This window comes from Bacillus rossius, chromosome 13, assembly GCF_032445375.1.
Source record: "Bacillus rossius redtenbacheri isolate Brsri chromosome 13, Brsri_v3, whole genome shotgun sequence".
Lineage (NCBI taxonomy): Eukaryota > Metazoa > Arthropoda > Insecta > Phasmatodea > Bacillidae > Bacillus > Bacillus rossius.
Window position 1 is genome coordinate 7,751,265 of NC_086340.1, and position 15,400 is coordinate 7,766,664.

At 37.9% G+C, this 15,400-nt stretch overlaps 1 protein-coding gene across 1 annotated transcript in view; it reads left to right on the plus strand.

Moving 5' to 3' along the window:
- The first annotated feature begins 2,565 nt into the window (after positions 1-2,565).
- The window catches only part of LOC134538186 (cytoplasmic polyadenylation element-binding protein 1), a 52,265-nt gene continuing 39,430 nt past the window's right edge, over positions 2,566-15,400 (plus strand). Inside the window, exon 1 of the mRNA XM_063379251.1 lies at positions 2,566-2,718. Within this exon, the coding sequence (XP_063235321.1) occupies positions 2,701-2,718 (18 nt within the window). The 5' untranslated portion in view covers positions 2,566-2,700. The remainder of the gene's footprint in view (positions 2,719-15,400) is intronic.

The window sequence follows — 15,400 nt, forward strand, 5'->3', positions numbered from 1 at the left end:
GTAGAAGAAAGATTGCTGAACCTTGCTGCAGACTATGGATCAATAAAATAATGGTACCATCACATTAACTTTTGGCCGGTGTGCTATACTAAGGGGGGTGTCGATAATTAGCATCTTGTATTCAATATCAATCCCTAAATTACATTACTTTGTTTGTCAGCAGAGTTAAAAAATACATTTGTAATTTTGTATTTTCTTGAATCATTGAATATCTGTAAATGAATTTCAGTTAGTAAATTTTCAGTGTTAAGTAAGGGCTTGCTATAGGCATATGTATTGATAAGAAACGGAGGAATGAAAAGGATAATAAGTGTAATAAATGTGCAAAGTTTTTGTAACAAAATGAAAATGTTGCTATTATGCAACTACTACTAGTTCTACTTTAACGGGTTACTGATACTGAAGGCTAATAATGCCAGTGCTATAGATTGCCACCACCTGGTGGTCCCATGATGCTGAAGTAATTTACAATAATTTAAATATGAAATTGGTCCAGCAGGAGGGTGCCAGGTTAGGCCGTACGTCTAACTTACGGGTTGGTGTGTGTCGCCAGCCCCAGGCTCGGTGGCTGCACCTGTTGGTGAAGACCCTAATAACAACATTCTTGAGCTGACTCTTCTATGCACAGTTAGTCGATTCCTAAGTAGGTTGGGTAGATAACTACTGAATAAAACAAACATTTCGGCAGAAGTGGTTATTATTCAATCGAGCCGATGGACAGGTACTAAACCTGCATTGGTAGGCTACAAATTACACTGGTAACACACATTGCAATTCATGTTACTTGTCTACGCCCTCTGGCAGCCGTCCTGCTATAGAAAGATTATTGCAATCCGAATCAGTCGACCCTGTACTATTTTTAAACTTCACGAGGCAGTCACGTGGTGAAGAAGAAGTTATGGCGGGAGAGTCATGCACTGTGTGGTCCGTTAAATACCAAAGATTTTTGGTTGATTAATAAGATTTATCGGCTTGCATTACTCAGTGATGTGTGTGTTACAGCTTCCACACATGATGGTCACGTCCACCTTGTACCACGAACTCCTGAAGACTTCCTAAAGAGGTGAGCATCAGGAGAGGGGAAGTACAGCGCCCTTGCGTGCCACATCCATAAAGCATTAATAAATGTTTGACATAAAATTTAACATTGAAACATCTTACAATTTACTTAGTTAAATTCCCCACTTGGGAAACAACTGACAGAAAGTCTAAATATGTGCGTATTATTTATATGGTAAATTTTTTAACTGAAAAACAGAAGTCAAACCAGAGACTTAAGTGGTCACGCGCATTCTTAACTATGCTCTTCCTTTTGTGAATATTATGACACATAAATTCTGACGGGAATTAAATACACTGGAACTCATACAGGTGCCTAACAGACAGCATGGAGCATGTACTTAGTTGTGGACACAATCACTAACTTGACTCGTATGGATGTAATGCAAGGGTTTGTTCCACCAGCGGGGACTGGTGCTGGCAGGGTGGAGACCGAGCTTTATTATCATAGGAGCTAAGATTTCAAGATATTACCGGAACTTAATGTTCTAATACAGCTACCTGATTGATTCCTTCTATTTGCTTTTAAACTATAATAGGGAGGCATACATTTTACTTGGAACTATAAAATTTGTGTTGTGTTTAAGAAGGTGTATTCTCTTTTTTATTATTGTTTTAGTCAAATTACACATTGTTTTAGAAAGGTAAGGCTGTTTTTACCTTGATTATGCATATAGACTTTGCCATCTGAATATTCTTATAAATTAAAAACAAAAAAACACTATTAGCGATTCTGGTGCTAACTGTGTTTGTTTCAACTATTAATATTATTAAAATATTGAGCTCTTTAACTAGGAATAATTGGAAATTTTTGTTTTACTGCATAGATCTGAGTGGAGTTTTGTTTGTATAGCTGATGAATTGCGGAAACTTGTTTTTAAGGATTATATTTCGTGGAAGTGACTGTGAAATATGGACATTTTAATTCGTTATTTTGTAAACCTTATACGTACATAGTCAAGCTAAATTCCCGCAATTTTCTGGGTGTCTAAATATGGCCATGTTGAGTTATATCTCATATTATACGAGTATCTTCAAAATAATGCACGGTACTGTCAGTTATATTTAATACCTTCGGTTGATTTTAAGTTTAATTAAAGATTACTATGAAATATTAAAAATTGCTTTTGAGATAAAAAATATTCTAATTTTGAGAGAATTTTATCACTTGTTTTATAGTAGTCCCGAACGATTTCGTGTTATAACTTACGCTAAATACGTTTGTAATGTATGCGAGTTTACAACTCCGTGCAATATGTTGACGGTGCCATTTGAATCTAGTAAAGTATGAAATACTTCTTTTATTTTATTCTGGAAGAATGTTTTATGTATATTTGGTTTGTATGCGATTTTTGTTATAATTTAACGCAAGCTGTTTACGATATCTCAGCGAGTCGAACACATTCCAGCCAAATCGACCTTCGTACGAGTGTTTCTAGTAGTTCTCACAACACTTGGTAGATGTCGGTGCAGGGTATTACTCTGTCATGACGTCACGCTGAGTGTACGTCCGACGGTGTGCATACCGCTCAGTGTGGCAAAATCAGGCACAGTTTGTTGTTGGCGTTGGTGGTATAGATTTGGGTGTGATGCGACGACTGCTGAATACTGTAGGACGATAGAAGAGCTTCCCTTTTCATCATGCCGGGTCTTCAGCAGGTAGGTGTGGTATTATTTTCATTAACTTCTGATTGCGATACTCAGCGTCACATGACGTGACTGTTTTTCTCTTTTAGTGTTATCACATATTATGCTCTAAAAAAAATTAAAAATTATTCGGTGCCTCATGAATTGTTTACTTTTCTGTGTAGCAGGCAAGTGTGTTGCATATTACGATATGAATGTCAATTGGAGCGGAGCGAATCACTACGTGCTCCATTTGACTCGCATTTCATACTAAAACCTAACCTTACAGAACTAACGGATAATTGTTCGTATTAGCTTAGTAAGGCTAATCCGAGGGCAGTAAAATTACAGAACCGAGCCCACATTTGGCTTTAAACACAAACAAAAAAAATATTCTCTTTGCAGTTTAAGGTTGTCAAAAAAAAACCTATTTTTGACCGTTTAAGTTTTGAAGTGATTGTGACATGCGATATTCTATATTTGTAAATATTTTCCAAGTAAGGTTTATCGGCTTGTATCCCTTTTAAAAACGATTTCATGTGTCAACACGTGCTAGAATCGTACGGAATCGTACGTGATATCCGCGATGTATCCTCTACATTATCTTGAAAAAGGCATGATTTTTTTTTGTGAGGGCTTTTTCTTTAATTTTTTGTAATTCACGTGCAATGACGTATTTCAGTTTTTAATCGTCATTTTATTCTGGAAACTGTTCCACTCTTATTGTGCGTTTCAAATTCGACCGTGTCAGTCATACCAACTTACGCGTGGTTTTTTTTTTTTTTTTTTAGTGAGACAATTGCTCGTTTTGACGCGTGTGTTATTAATCAATTGTATAACTTCATATGCAAATAATACAAGCCGTTGGCGCGCGTGACATTGCTTCGTAATTCTTGAAAGTGCCCCGTTCGACTGCATGTCGGTGTACATTTGGCCCAGCTAAAATACACTTATTCCATCGTTTCGGGGCCTAGGTTAACCGCAGTAATTTATTTGGCGCTGTAATGTCTGCATAATATTGCATTAAAGTTGATGTTAGTGAAATGGTGTCTTGATTATTAAATTTCTAGCTCGGTGAGCTGACAAAGCATTGCGCATTTTGGCAGATATTTTTTTTTGTGAACTTATTGATTCTTTGTATGTGTTTCTCTTTATATTAGTGAAAATCGTTAGGTCACTTAAATTTGGATAAGAATTTTTCACATGTCATGAAAGCAACCCTCTGAAGCAGGGCGTTTTTTATTTATGTATTTTATATTCGGCTTTAGAGATCATTAAAGTATCTGACATATTGGATTAGTATATATTTTTACACCTTAGAAACTTTATATACACCGTGTATAGACACTTTTATTTGGTGGTAAAAGGCAAGGGGGGGGGGGGGCAGAATTTACTGTCAAATATTTGTTGACTAACAGAAGTGGGAAAATGAAAGGCGAAAGAAATTACAATAGCTACTAATATTTTTTTTTTTTGTGTGCTCATCAGTGGTTTTTTCATTGGAGATTTTTACAACTGAGTTCCTAGCTAGCTTGAGCGGCGTACTGAGTAAGTTTGGACGGGGGTTGCGTGGGGGTAAGACACGCAGGCTCAGGCTAGAGAGTCTAGAACTAGTATTTTTATTTATTTATTCAATTATTGTTCTGTAGATCCCATATGGAGGTAAGGACTCCGGGATTTAGAACAAGTCAATAATTACAAATATATACACACATACAAACAAACTGTACAACCACAAAAACTAAATATTACAGAGTACTTTTACATTTCAAAAGTAACAGAGATTTAAAAAAAAATGGGTACATAAGAAATTGTATAAACTAAAGTCTAAAGCTCAAGAGTGAAGAGTTAGTTTACAAAACTCAATATTTTTCTCCTCGTTTTGTGATGTATTTAAAAAAAATTTACCAGAATATAGTTTTCTTATCTGTTATTATGTCAAAGAATTCTATCAGAGAGTAGGCAGGATGTTCTAACAGAACTTGTTTGATTGTTCTTTTGAATATAGGTAAATCGGTTATACTTGTGACATTTTGTGGCAATTGGTAGGTTATTTGGAGTTCGGACATCGTGTGCCGCCATATGCGTTATTGGAATTCGAACAGATTTCGCCTTAAAATAAAGATTCGTGATGTGCGCAGAATGTCACTGTTGGTAGGTAAGGGGGATGGGGGTTAGAACCACTTTGCGTGCTGTTTACTTTCAAATTAATTCCTTGTGCAGGTGGAATGAGATTTTTTTTTAGGATTTCTGGGGTTGGGGTGATATCCCCTCCCCTCCATCTCATCACACCTCCTGCATACAGGTCAGTCAGGGTGCTGGAAGCCAAGAAAATTTTAATTACAGCAGCCTTTTTACTAACTTCGTAATGATTCCCCACATCAGATAGACGGTCTCTTAGATCATGTGGAAATTGTACCTCAATAGGTTTTAGCTTTCAAACGCACAAATATGCGCCATCCTGTGAATAGTAGATTTACTTCTTACTCACACACACGCGCGTGCATACACAAACAGTGACGAGTATTTTTTCTCCCCCGACCCGATAAGGGTATTTGTAGACACCATTGTTAAAAACAAGGAGGATGGGGAAATTTCGTCAGATGACCGTATCTTTTTTTTATTAATCACGTGGAATTTCGAACGTATATAAACTGTAAATACCTGCAACTCACCCACCTTCGCTGGAAAAAACAACAAAAAAAACTATAGTTATGAGGCAGGAAATGGAATGTTCCGCCACATAATGTAATGGTTGCCGCTCATATCTCATAGTAGCCAAATGCACGACGAGAAGACCGCTTGCCAATCCACGGGAAACCTTCTTTTCACAGACGAGAGAGCCAAACGCTCGATCGTGCATCTTCGGTTGTTTTTTTTTTTTTGTTCATTGTAAATGTGTTGATAAAAGGATATTAATGGTCAATTAGGTTAGCTACATTATAAATACTTTAAAACATTGTGGACGGTTGATTTGGTTAGGATAGCTGCATTAAAGATACGGGGAAAAAAAAAAAGCGAGCATGAATTTCGGGTGTTGGCTCTCTCGTCTGTGAAAAGGCGGCTTCCCCCAGTCCACAGCCTTGCGCTTAGAGGCGACACCGCCCTAGAAGAATCATGTGGCGTCGCACTTAACCGCACCTCGAGCACACACGCGCACACGCCTCTGACTAGCCGGGCAGCTGAAGTTTGACGTTTTACAACTATTAGATAATACTCCCGTTAAGAAAATTAGGAGAAGTTACACAAAATGCAAGTAGGGTTTCGCAGTAGATTTACAAGGAAAGCCCTCGAATTAATAGTAACGACCGTAGAAATGAAATAATCACGGGTCGTCTGTCAAGACTGCGTAAGAAATCGACGTAAGTTATCTTGAAATACGTACATGGGGGGAAATGTAACAGACAGCATGGTTGTATAACTATCTTGGGGGGGGGGGGGGGAGGGGTAGAGGCTGAAATTAAAAAAGCCCCTCACTGGGTGGAGTGTTATCAATTTGTTTCCTGTATTTTTATTGTAAATATTTTTTTTTTTCCCCTAAGTGAAAATTGTTACTATTTTCGAAAGATTCTTGCAAAGGTAAAATATTGATTTAAAATAACTTGAAGGACATGCGCCATTGCGGATGTAGGCCCATGTCCATAAAATTTTAGTTTTATGTATCTATGTTTACAAATATTTTAAATTCAATTTGCAGGAAATATATTGCATATGGAAATAGTTTACGGTCTGCTCTTAAAGTCACTGAGTAATAATTGCAAAAAAAGAGTATGTTATTTATAAACACAACGCATGTGAAAATTTTGTTTAGTATTAAATGAAGTGTTAAGAGATGCTGTAAGAGTAGCTGACGGCGAGTGTAAGTTAGTGCTGGCAAATTCCTGCCTGTTGTGGCTCAGATCTAGCGAAGCATCGCCCGAGCGGAAACAATGAATCACCATGCGATAATATAAACGAGCCTGTTCAAACATGGTGTCTAGTTGTCTAGACTACATAGTAAACAGAGATACGTCACTCCCATGTTGGAGAAACTTCATTATTGGTTAGTCTCTTTAGTCTCTGTATACGTAACAACCTGAACATAAACAAAACCATTAAACGTTAGGAAAAAAAAAACTTTTAAACGTAGAAGTGCCTATATCTTGCATACTAATGCCAATGACTAATATATTCGTGTTACATGTTTAGTGGGTTTTTTTTCAGTATACATTTTATATTTACGTGTTAGAAATATTTTTGCATCTATTCATAGCGGCATTTTCGTCGGATATTTTTCTTTTCTTTTTAGTCTTATGTTTTGAGAAGGTATTTGCTTATAATTCGCACCCAACTCTTAAAGCCCATTTTTGTTTTTCAAAACGAACTCCATTTGACTTTTCAATTTGATCTATCATTAAAAACCACTTAAGTATAGACGTGCCTAGACTATAGTATGCATGCCTACAATAAAGGTAATTTCGATACACTTTAAGTAGTTTTATAACCATTAACTATTTAAAGATGCGAAAGAACAGCATTTTAGGTTACCGGAAAATAATTATATTTTCACTCGAATACAAATCATGCTTTTAAAACAGATAGGTGCATCATTGCAAGGTTGGTAATAGCACGGGGACTGACTACAGATTCGGAGTCGCTATGTGATGTAAGGCCTCCCCTCCACCCCCTTCACAAACCAAACTCGATCCAGACGATTCGACTGGCCTACGTAAAGGCTGGTTTACACTAGCCCAGTTGATTAGTCGTGTGGAGAGTAAAAGAGAAAACTGCAAGAAGCGAGTTGAGTAGATGTTAGTGTCGGTAAATACACAATGCTGGGGGTTTATCCTAAGTTACTCGGAGAGGAGTTTCCGATCGTAAAATGCCTATTATCGGGATATTTCACGTGAATTAAGTTTCATTTCTGTTCAAACAAATACTTAAAATTGTTTTAAGATACCTAGAATTTTAAGTTTAAACCATATCTTTCATATCTTTACAATGTTATTATTTTCGTATTTAATATTTTCAAGACTTACATTTGAAAATATTATTTCTTGTTTTAAACTGCGCTCTTAAAGATTTCATACCTACTTATTAAAACAATTAAGTTAAAAGTTTATTTTGTTAGGGGAGATTACCTGTGATTTCATTGATAAAATAAGGTTATAGTCGACTGTAATAAAAAGCCACCTATTTTTTTTTTCTTATTTTTGTGAATTAAAATGAAAACTATATGATTTTATAGAATTTAAAAAAAAACTGTTGGAGAATCGAACCCAAATTAATCTCGCGCACAAATCACTCGCGCAGCAATTACAGTATGCGATAGTCAACTGAGCTAAATATGTTGATATACTTTTCACTACTATAACATACAATTATATGAAACGTCATGATTTGAGAATCTGTTTATATATTTTTGGTTAATAGGTATTTTTTTAACTTAAAAAAAGCTAATTCCTTGAGTGTTTCAATGTTTTATGCATGAATTCGCCTAGAGCCGTACACACTGTTATACTTTAATAACATTCAGACAAAAAATTATAATAGTGATTGTGTAACATTTAATTTCGTAAGATGTTCATTTTGTGAACAGCACAAGATTTTGGTACGACGAATACCATTTTCCTCTAACCCAAATGCACACGTGTGGATTCATAGAATAATTTATCGGCATGCAGCGGGAAACTTCACTCTAAATATCCCTCGTTTATAGTGCTAAACAAAGACAAGATGTTTCTTCCATTTGCGACACTGTATTGTTCATATGTTGTTCCACGATTATACAGTATCGTACCGTTTTTTGCAAACGCAGAGTTTAAATAAATAGCCACGATTCAGTGATAAGTTACGAAGATGTAACGGCGGTTTAGTGTCGCCATGTTTGTCTGGAACGCCCGGGAGGGGAGGCAGAAGAGAAGGGGTGGGGAGTCGCTATAAGGTTCAAGGTCAAGGTCAAAGTTCAATGCCAACAGTCGAGGTCAAAGGTATGGTGAACAGAAAATTATACTAACATGGCGCCAGCACACACTAGCAGACAAAAACAAGATGGCGGCCTCCAGTGGACGAAGACAAGGTGTCGGACATGACGTCATACCAGTTGACTATATATACCTTGTTATTGGTGGTGGTAGGTCAGTCTGTAGGTGGCTTCCGTGGAGGAAGGATCTGTCGTTTTTTTATTTTTTTTGCTCTTACTGGTTTCGAACCAAGGACGGGAATCGATCTAATCAATCATTATTCTAATAAGTTAATTTTTTGACGAATTTTGAACTATTTTTCATTAAAATCTGATAAAGATTTTCCATATGGCGTCCGTAACGATGATTGATAGTGGTGACATAATTCAAAATGTCGGATGTGGTTTTTAATACTTTTTATTGAGAATTTTTAAAATATATTAATAAATTACTGGTTTACTCTCGCCGGAAATCGAACCGAGGACCGAAATTGTTTAAATAACTAGAAAATTTTAAGTACGCAATTTTTAAAATATTTTTTTGGAATTTTTTTTAAATTTATAGCATTGAAATTACGGATTTTCAAGATGGCGGCCGTAACGTGAATTGCAACAGTTGTGACTTAATACAAGATGGTGGTTCTGTCTCGAACAAGTTATGCTATTACGTATTACTTAAAATTAAAAAAAAATTACAAGTCTGAATATGCATGTTATTTTTATAGATACCTTATTTAATTCTCAGTCTGGTAAATGTCTCGATGGCCGTGCGGTTAAAGGCGTATGTTTTCCAATCTAGATGTCAGAGTGGCGATGGTTCGAATCACAGCGCTTCCAATGTATTTTGTATAAAAATTAAATTTAATATGTCGATAAGGACTATAATAGCTCTGGTAGGTAATGGAACATCGACATTATGTGATGAGACCGTATGACGCTGGCGCTCTCTAGGAACAAACACCAGAAACAAAGCCGACTGTATCCAAGATGGTGGCCTCCAACGGAACAGAAAAAAATTGCTATGGCGGCCGTGACTAAAATTTCATCATGATTGAGTGGGGCACTCGATTTAAATATGGTGGATCCAATATGGCGGATCCAAGATGTGGATCCAAGATGGCGGATCCAATATGGCCGCCGGGGTCAAGGTCACGCTCATCCTAGATGGCTGCCGTGACGTCACAAATCCAAGATGGCGGTCGGATCCTCTGGCTCCTCCTGCGAGCGCCTGTGCCCGGAGTTACTTTTCTACACTACTCATCCTTCATACTCTCTGAAATAATTCCTTTATCTGATAGAATACAAGGAAGCGCAACGATGGTTTAAATACTTAATTTAAACTTAAAGTGAATAAACTTAAAGTTAGTTTTTTTTAAGTAACCACTGTTTTGACTAAATGTGTTGTATAGTATTTGTACATGTACAAATTGACTTGATCTATACCCCGAAGCACTCAACTCCGCGTGTGATCTAGAGGGAAAAGGTTTTATTGTTAGCATACCTATAAGATTGCCATTTAAGTTCCAGATCTTTGCTTCGTATAGGGATTCTTTCAGGTAAAGTTCAAGTATGCACTTTTGTCCTCTCCTGTTTTCTAGAATGAACTATCATGTACCACTACCGTTAAAAGATGTAGCCGAAGGGACCGACAAACTCTTCGTCATAACTGTTTGTTCGCAGGTTATCTACTGGCGCGAAATAACTACAGTCTCTGCTGACGACACCAACCCCTTTACACAAGCAAGTTAATTCAAATTGTTCGGTGGTTTTATAAGTAGGGACAGGAAAAATTCGCGGGTTCAATGACCTGCAGGATGAACTCCATAGTTCTACGTACACTCGGTCAAATGTTATCCACTCACACTCATTGGCTGCTGTCTTGTGAGGCGTCCCAACGTAGCAGCCTGTGATTCGGTAAAGCTTTGGTGTTTATTTATTTATTTATTTATCGTCTTTATTGGTGGCGAAGTTAAGGCGGTACGCCTTTTCTTACACTTAACCACGTTTCTGCAATTACATCAAAGAGTTGAATATTAAAAATTAAGCATGATATAAGCAGATGTTCACTAAATATTAAATGAACAAATAAAAATGTTGACTTAATGTTCAAATATTAGTTATTACAAAAGATTCAACCATAACTAATTTTAAGTAATTAAAGACTAAGAATAGACATACATAAAAAGGAAAGTAATTAAACATACAGCAAATAGTATCAAAACCGGAAAGACAAACAAATAGGTGCTACTACATTAAAACCAGTCACTCGCGCATTCACACACAGAATCAAGCAGTAGGGTAGCGGCGAAATGTTCATGGTAAGCAGCTGTTACAAAGATGTTTTTTCAGCCTGTACTTAAAGGAAGCTAGATTTTTTGTTTGCCTTGTCGCTTGGTCTAATTTATTCCAGAGCCTGCTACTCACGGTTGCAAAAGATGTGGGTGTTTCTCATTGGCTCAGTCATCCAGGTGATTTGTGAACCAATAGCAGAGGCAGCAATGAGGTATAACGATTTGTATTTTAGCGTATCGCGAAATGAATTCGCGAATTTTTATCCGGGTCTGTTTATAAGCATCACAGCCGTGACACAAGTCCCTTCCGTGCGTGGCAAGTAGCGAGGCATTCGTAGAATCTTCTACAGACGCAGGTGTGGCGGACAGGAGGCAAGGGTTAGTGATAAACGTAAGCAGTCAGATGGCGCCACCCCAAGGTCATGCCGGAGACACTGGCCATCCCACACTGTTGGAAATATTTCCTCAAAGTAAAGGAGAACGCTGGTACGAAATTTATCTAGGGATCGTCGTAATTGTCCTGGTATCTTCGTCACATTTGCGGGCGCAAAATTTACTTGCTTTGAAACGTGAATCCACAAGAATAATCTGGGTATAGTAGCAAACAATTCAAAAACCCAATAGAACTGAAGTCTGGATACGTAGTAGTTTTTACGAAGATCCAGCTATCTTTATTTATTTAAGGTCAATTATTCGTTGAGATCCGTAATTCATGTTTAATTTCTAAGATTGCAAGGGCGGGCCTATGACCTTCCCTTAACCCCCATCAACTGGTAGGCGGCATCTTAGCTCTCGGCGTTTGGTGGGAGCAATTTCGTGAATTAGACGGTACTCAAGGAACGGAAATATGTAACAATCACGGTGCTGCAATCTGTGACGAATTGCGCAAACCAAAGTTCACAAATACAAAGGGTAACTTTATAGCATTAACTGACTTGGTGTAAGCTTTTGGAAATACGCCATTGCTATGCTCATGTATGTCTTGAGTCGCACCTGTGTTTTCGTACCATGTGCAAATACGGGAGCAAATAGCAGTTCCCGAAACGTCGCTTGTTTCTGTTTTGGAAAACTGTTGTGTTTGTTTCGTCTTTTTCGTTTTGTCGTGTTTTTGTCTCGTTTCAGCTGTTGTGCTGAATTTTTTTGGGTTCAATATTATTGTGCTGTCGTCATTTGTGGGTTTTTTTTTTCGTTATCTTAGTCCATTTTTCTTTGTTTTTCTTTGTTTGGTGACCATATTCCTGTTATGGAATATTATGTGGTATTTATATCCTGTTGACAACAGCAATTTTTTGCTTAATTTGTGTTTTTGTCTTTTGGGTTTTTTGTAGTTTTCTTCTACAGACATACATGTGCTTAGCAATGGCGTATGTCCAAAAGCTTACATCAAGTTATGAAAATTCGTTACGCTGAGGACTGTGACACATCGCGCGCGGTGGAGGGGGAAGCGCCGACATGTTGAGGTCATTTTGCTGCGTTTCGAGATCTCCATTTAGTGTAACTTTAGACTCGGAGAAGCTACGACGTTCGTTTTAAAAGTTTCAATCGTCAGCTCTCTTCAAAATCTATTGGTTGCATGTATGAAACATTAGTGGAACATAGTTACAGTGGATATATATCGTGTTAAAATAAAATATATATATATATATGTCGGCCTGTACGCGATCAAAAAAAAAGCGTATTCACGTAAAACAAACGGCCGCGTCCTATGAGACAGCCACACGCCCATTTTTTTTTTCTTTCGATCGGGCAGCCGGCCTTAGGTAATGGACTGTGCCGCGGTGCAGACTTTCATTCCTTTCCCGCTTCGCTCGATCTGCCCCGCCGCCACTTGCGGGCGTCGATGAGGCAACGGTGAGTCAGGCAAGTCGCACAGGCGCGCGCGTGTTTTCCCTGTGACTGTGACTGTGGCGTCGCTAGCCCCTGGTACAGTCGCTGCTGCGCCGCGTGGACCTCCGCCGTTTTCACTTACAACACCTTCCAGCATGCTGTCCAAGCTGGAGGGCTGTGAATCGTGGGCCCCCACAAGGGTGTGGTGTTTGTATACCCCCGGGTACAGGCCCCGGTCTTTGAGTGGATTTTATTTTAAAATGTTTTAACTATTATAATTTAGCAATTGAGAATGAATTGGTCACGAGTCTCGACTTTTCCGATGTAATTGAAGAATTTAGGCCGAAGAGAGCTCGAAAAACTGTTATTAAGTTACGTAGTCTTATATTGTAGCCAGTGTCTCATGATTTACATAGATCCTAATTTTATTTTTCTGTAACTGTTTTTCATTTTTATCTCTGTGTGTGAAATAAATGTAGCCTACATACTCGCTGTGGTAATTTAAAAGTAAAATAATTTTATAAATAAAGCTTAGTTTGGACTTACAAAATTTTAACCATAATTTTTACCCTGTATTTTCAGGTTAAATGACATTCTAAAAATAGTGTATGTAAGAAATAACCATGCGATTATAATGTAGCACGTGAATGTAAAATTGTGGGGGGGGGGGGGGGGGGGTCCAGGGCTCGTAATAGAATGTGGAGGCCATGCGATGAAGCCACCAAAAACTTCACTGGCGCAGCCATGTTTTGTTTTTAAAAGTTGGGAGATCTGAGTTTCCATAAAATATTTTGCACGTAGGACTGGTTCTAAAATATGTTGGATATTGGCAGGGAGTGGCCATGTCTGGATGATAGAATTTTTAGTGTTTGAAGCTTTTTTTTTCGTTCAGTAATTGTTGCGCTATATTGGATGCACTGTAGAAGCTGCTTTAAATTATATGTTTTTTAAAGGAAAGTGTCTTTTTTAACGACGGAGATTCTAGTTCATACTTACTATCATTAGACGGTCTAGCACCATTTCCGGAATGTTTTGGGCGGAACACTATGGCGAAATTGAGGTTAGACAGTGACTTCAGCTACTTAACACCATTCCAACTCCATGAATATCAGATGCATTCAGGCAGTCAGAATCGAGAAAACTGAAATGACATCCGTTTCAGTGTTGACGATTCTTTAAAATGGCGAACACATGGGTGATTAAAGAGGTTACAAAAGTTGAATAACTAAAGTAATATGAATGTCGTATGCGTAAATATTTTGTGTATGAAAATTAAATTGTTTCTATAAATTAAAAAAAAAATCACGTAACATTTTAATTGTGTAATTATAATTAATGTGAGTTGTTTGTATGAAATGTTCGCTGGATGCTGGTCATGCACCCCTTCATTATTTTCCCAAGAGCTCAATTTTATTTCTGGTTTACCCTGACTTTTAGGTGATTTGGATCATGGTCATATGCTAGAGGGGGGGGGGAGGATAAATCCCCCACCATCATAAACTTAAGAAATCGTCAACAAACGGAAAGAATTTTAAATGAAAAAAATGAAAAAGGTTCTATTTCCTCACCTCCCGGACCGAAATGAATTTCTGTGTACCGATTCGGATTTTTTCGCTGATATCAAATGCACATTATATATACTCTCTTCTCACTCTTTCTCACTCTCGTTCTAACACTTTCTCATACTCACTTTCTCACTCATCACTCTTTCTCATCCTCACTTTCTCACTCATCACTCTTTCTCACCCTCACATTCTCACTCATCACTCTGTCTCACCCTCACTTTCACTCTGTCTCACCCTCACTATCACTCAATCTATATTTATATCACTTTCACTCCATTTCACTTTATCTCACTTTCACTCTCACTATCACTTCATTTCACTCCATTTCTCTTTATTTCAATTTCTCTCTCTCACTTTCTCTCTCTCACTTTCTCTCTCTCTCTCACTTTCTCTCTCTTACTTTCTCTCTCTCTCACTTTCTCTCTCTCACTTTCCCTCTCTCACTCTCTCTCTCTCACTTTCTCTCTCTCTTACTTTCTCTCTCTCTCACTTTCTTTCTCTCTCTCACTTTCTCTCTCTCACTTTCTCTCTCTCACTTTCTCTCTCTCACTTTCTCTCTCTCACTTTCTCTCTCTCTCACTTTCTCTCTCTCTCACTTTCTCTCTCTCTCACTTTCTCTCTCTCTCTCACTTTCTCTCTCTCTCTCACTTTCTCTCTCTCTCTCACTTTCTCTCTCTCTCTCACTTTCTCTCTCTCTCTCTTTCTCTCTCTCTCACTTTCTCTCTCTCTCACTTTCTCTCTCTCTCACTTTCTCTCTCTCTCACTTTCTCTCTCTCTCACTTTCTCTCTCTCTCACTTTCTCTCTCTCTCACTTTCTCTCTCTCACTTTCTCTCTCACTTTCTCTCTCTCTCACTTTCTCTCTCTCTCTCACTTTCTCTCTCTCTCACTTTCTCTCTCTCTCACTTTCTCTCTCTCTCACTTTCTCTCTCTCTCTCACTTTCTCTCTCTCTCACTTTCTCTCTCTCTCACTTTCTCTCTCTCTCTCACTTTCTCTCTCTCACACTTTCTCTCTCTCACACTTTCTCTCTCTCACACTTTCTCTCTCTCTCACTTTCTTTCTCTCTCTCACTCTCTCACACTCTTTCTCACT